Source organism: Canis lupus, chromosome 26, assembly GCF_011100685.1.
Source record: "Canis lupus familiaris isolate Mischka breed German Shepherd chromosome 26, alternate assembly UU_Cfam_GSD_1.0, whole genome shotgun sequence".
Lineage (NCBI taxonomy): Eukaryota > Metazoa > Chordata > Mammalia > Carnivora > Canidae > Canis > Canis lupus.
The window spans coordinates 28734046-28738465 of NC_049247.1; the positions used below are offsets into that span (position 1 = coordinate 28734046).

Genomic DNA, 4420 nt, shown 5'->3' on the forward strand with positions numbered 1-4420 from the left:
TCATCCCCACCCCTCCCTCCCACTCCTCCCACCAGCCCAGCCCACGTGGTGGCCCTGCCCCTGTTGGCGGGAATGGATTCGACGACTCTGGGTTCCGGCCAAGGGCAGAGTCAGGAACCTGCCCTGGGAGGGCAAATGCTGAGTGGGAAGCTCTGATTTGATTGGAATCTTATTCCTGGGTCTGTGGCCTCGGGCAGGAAGCCAATCAAAGCTGCGGCCTCTGCTGGGGCACAGGAGGGAAAGGCTGGGCAAAGGGACCCTAACAGTAGATGCCGAGGGGCCACCCCTCCCGGCCTCGGTTCCCGGGTCAGCGGCCCGGCCCTGCATCCACTCCTCTGCAAGCCAAGGAAGCCCGAGGCACTTGCGGCCTCCAAACCGTTTATTGGTCCCGCCTCGGAGGTGGGGTCGCTGGGGGGGGGGGGGGGCGGGGCGGACACAAGGCTGCGGGGAGCGGGGCCTGACGCATGCGGGTCCGGCGGGCGTGGCGCTCAGGCGAAAGTGGAGCCGTTCCAGCCCACGTTGGCCGCGTTCATGTCGTAGTAGTTGATGTAGATCCTGCGGGGCGTGGAGGCGGGGCTCAGCGGGCAGCGTCCTGGCCGGCGCGGGCCCGCGCGCCCCCCCCGCCCCTCCCGCCGGGGCGCCCCCGCCCCCCCGCGCCCCCCGCCGCCCCGCGCACCTATCCGGGCTGACGCGCAGGCGCTCGGCCAGGAGGCCGCACAGCAGCTTGCTGTAGGCGCGGTTCTGCGCGCCTCCGATCTTGCCGATGCTGTGCAGGCTGCAGAGCGCGCACGGCTCGTTGGAGCCGCCGAAGGCCATGAGCTGGTCCGGGACCACGTGCACCGCGATGTACTGCGGGGACACGGGGTGCGGTCAGGCGGCCCGGGCAGCTCGCCGGGCCTTCCCCGCCCAGGGCCTCAGCCCGGGTCGCCTCCCCGCCCCCCAGCCCGGACCCCCTCGTCCGCCCGGCAGCCCCCCCGTGCTCCCTCCCGCAGACCTGCGCCGGCTTGCCGGTGGCCTGCGCCAGCTGCTGAGTGAGCTCGGAAAGGAGCCCGTCCGGCACGGAGGCGCGGGGGACGTTGGTGTTCACCACGAACATCGGCATCCTGGCGGACGAACGGCGGGGACCCGGCCCGGGAACCGACGGACGCGCGCGCGGCTGCAGCCCGGGAACCTGCGCTACGTGACCGCCGCGCCGTGCCGCCCCCTTGCGCGCAGCGGCCCCGCCTCCCGTGACGCCGCCGCCGGCGAAGGCCCCGCCCCCGCGCGACCTCCAGCCCCGCCCGGTGACGTCACCGCCCGTCGAGGCCCCGCCCCGCCCCGCGCGCCCGCGGCTGCCTCCCGCTGGTGACGTCAGCGCCCGCGGCTTCTTCGCCTTCTTGGCGGGATCTGCGTTTCTTTAGTTTCTTTGTTAGTCCTTTGTTTGGTCACTGATGTTCAGGGACGTGTGTGTGCCAGGCATTGGGGGTACAGCGGTCCCCTGGGCACGTGACCCCTTACCCCCCAGGAGTCCAGAGCTGGGAAAGCGGGTGAAGTTGCAGCCCGTTCCGCCGCACGCCTGGAAGCTTCGCATGTCCGGGGCTGCGTGGCCCCCAAGGCTACGGTCCTAGGTGTGTGAGTGTGAGAGAGAGATGGGGCGAGGGCGTCGTGATGCAGGTAGAAGGGGGGCAGGCACGGCAGAGCCGGAGTCCCCATCCAGGTGCCCTCCCTGCACCCTTGCTCTTTAAGGTGAGTGAAGGTGCTAGGAGACCCCAAGGGGAGGGGCAGGGACTAAGAGGTGACGCTCAGACAGTGCTCCATAGGCTAGAGGCGGTCAGCAGCTGTGTCTTGAAGCCACCCCCAAGTTCCTAATCCCCTGAGCAACTCTTCTGCAGGTCCAGGAACTTTAGTCTTCAAGGAAGCCCCGCCCTAGTAACATCCTGTAGGGATGCCCTTTCTGAGAGCCCTCAGAGAATTCTTTGTCTCTTCCACTAATGGTTAGCTCAGGGGGCATCTGGTGGGTGGCAAGCATACAAGAGACGTAGACTAAATACTGGGTGAATGAAGATAGCCGTGACATGACAGGAAGAGGACAGAGCAGTGGCTGGATTGGGGCCCTGGCCGCACCTGCAGGCCTTGCCATCACTGGGCAGAAGGGCTTGTGGCTAAGAGGCCACCCACTCCCACTCTGAGGAGCCCCGCTGGTCAGGCTGCTGCTGTGCTGGGGGACGGATCTCTCTTAGGTGCTGGAAGGGGTCCATTGGGTTTGGCTGAGTCCTCAGAGCTCTCCTTGGCATTTGGCAGGTGCTATCTGGTTAAGGTGGCACAGCACACACTGGCCTTGACGATGGCCATGTGATACAGCAAGGACACTGGTGCCTGTGGGACCAGCCAGCATCCAATCAAGTAGGTCCCATGGCCTGGTTGTGCAAATAGCCTGCAAGTGTTTGTTCCTCCAGCTGGGACCCAGGCTTCATCCTTCCTCACTCTCATACCTTGCGCCCAGGGCTCTTACCACAGATGGACTGATGCACTCCACGTCTCTAGCGCTGGGCCCTCCTCAGAGCTCAGTAGCTAATTCGGCACTTCCTGCTCCCTGTGTCCAAATCCAAGTACGTGACTTTTCCTCCCGCACCTGTTGGCCTGCCAGTGAAATGGGTTTCCCTCCACTGTCACCGTCCTCCTCCTCTGCTCCCCCCCCCACCATCCTAGCACCCCCCCACACACACCTTAGTTTAAGTTAGCTGGCTTCACCTTTGGCCTGGCCCTGGTGGGCTGCTCTTCCTAGGGGAGGAGTCTATTTCCCTGCCCCCTGGCAGCCGATCTGGCCATATGATTTGCCTTGCCCAGTGAAATAAGAACAGAAGTGGCAGGAGTGACTCCAGGCAGAAGATTCAAGAGCCAGGACCTGGTTCTTTGAGATGGTGGAAGCGTGACAAGATGGATTCGCACCAGCAAACGCTGGCGATGTCCCCGTAGGTGAGCCACTGCCTTTCAGGTTGTTACTGTAGCATAGAGCAGTCTTCCCTGATCCGGGCAGCCTCTGCGCTATTTACCATTTGCTCTGACCCTTCCCCATAGCATTCAGTGCCATCTTTCTAGAAAGGCACCTGAGGAGGTGATATCATTCCCCATCCCACCCCTTACTAGCTTGGACACTAGACTAACCTGAGACTCCCGTTTCCCTACGTGTAATTTGAGGATGCTAGTAGTGTCCACCTTACAGAGAAGTATTCTGAGGACTGAGTGGCCTAAATACTGGTAATTGTCCCCGCTGATACTAGAGGTAGTGCTGTCACGATGCCCTGGGTAAGCTGGTCCCCGCCCCACATCTTGCACCATCCTCCTGAGTCTGCGTGCTGTCTTTCAGTACCATGCTCCTAGCTCTTGGCTCCCAGGTTGGTCCTAAAATGTGGTATGCATTCACTTCCCTTCATCTGCCTCAGTTCCTCAGGAAAGTCCCAGAGCTGCTGGCTGTCGTGTGGTCCTATAATATGCCCACCACCTCTCCTGTCCTTCGAGGCTATAACCACATTTCTGTTTGTGAGTTAGTGTTTTCTCGCTAGGTGGTAGGCTCCATGAGAGAGGTGACTGTCTCTTTTTGGCTCTTGCTGTGTGCTCACCTTCTGACTTGTTACCTCAGTGGTAAGCAGAGGGCCTCCAAAGATGTCCCCGCTCCAATCCCTGGAATATGTGAATATGTTACGTTACGTGACAAAAGGCACTACACGGGTGTAATTAAGAATTACAGACCTTAAGATAGGGGGATCATCATGGATTATCTGGGTGGTCCCAGTGTAATCACACAAGCCCTTAAAAGGAGAGAATTTTCTCCACTAGACTCGGTGAGATGCGGCAGAAGGAAAAGTCAGACTTGAAGCAGGAGGAGGACTCAATGTGCCATCATTACTGGCTCTGAAGATAAAGGGGGCCAGGAGCCTCAGTCGTACAACCACAAGGAACTGAATTCTGCTAACAACCTTAATGAACTTGGAGGTGGGTTCTTCCCTAGTTGACTTAGAGACGCTTTGACTTTGGCTGTGCAAGAGCCTAAGCGGAAGACTCAGTCACTTGGTGCTGGACTTCTGACCCAAAGAAACTGTGAGATAATAAATCGGTTTTGTTTTAAGCTGCTAAATTTGTGGTAATTTGTTCTAGGAGCAAGAGAAAGGTAATACACTTGGCTTCAATAGGGGCTCGATAATTCTGTGCTGAACAGCCAGATACATGCCCCGGGAGGTGTTGGCAGGCATGGTGGCTGACTTGTCTGGGAGCTTCACCCCATTCGTTCTCACTGTAGGAATCTCCATTCTGTCTGATTAGAACATTCGCTGCCCCTGGCAACCAGGTATGGCCACAGGAACTCACACAATGTATGGGGTTTGTGGGGAGGCAGCTGCCTTGTTGATGGAGGCACAACCCTGCCTCCTTCCTCCTGCCCCCG

At 60.0% G+C, this 4420-nt stretch overlaps 1 protein-coding gene and 1 long non-coding RNA gene across 3 annotated transcripts; one reads left to right on the forward strand and one right to left on the reverse strand.

Annotated features, from left to right (window-relative positions):
• Positions 1-361: 361 nt before the first annotated feature.
• Positions 362-1219, reverse strand: MIF (macrophage migration inhibitory factor). The gene is made up of 3 exons (XM_038575817.1): positions 995-1219; positions 677-849; positions 362-555 (listed from the first exon to the last, which is right to left on the reverse strand). Exons 1-3 carry the CDS (start codon positions 1100-1102, stop codon positions 489-491), a joined length of 348 nt encoding a protein of 115 aa, XP_038431745.1. The 5' UTR covers positions 1103-1219; the 3' UTR covers positions 362-488.
• Positions 1220-1304: 85 nt separating this feature from the next.
• Positions 1305-4114, forward strand: LOC111092603. Of its 2 annotated transcripts, none has more exons than XR_005379021.1 (2): positions 1305-1607; positions 2827-4114. It is a non-coding gene; the product is annotated as an uncharacterized LOC111092603 (long non-coding RNA). The 2 variants fall into 2 exon arrangements; XR_005379022.1 differs by having other exon boundaries at positions 1598-1725.
• Positions 4115-4420: the final 306 nt, after the last annotated feature.

Bases quoted from the DNA above. Each gene is read 5' to 3' on its own strand.
- MIF (XM_038575817.1), bottom strand. From the start codon at position 1,102: ATGCCGATGTTCGTGGTGAACACCAACGTCCCCCGCGCCTCCGTGCCG. The intron at 850-994 runs GTCTGCGGGAGG...GTGTCCCCGCAG, and splicing joins CCACCGGCAAGCCGGCGCAG to TACATCGCGGTGCACGTGGT. The intron at 556-676 runs GTGCGCGGGGCG...CACGCCCCGCAG, and splicing joins CTGCGCGTCAGCCCGGATAG to GATCTACATCAACTACTACG.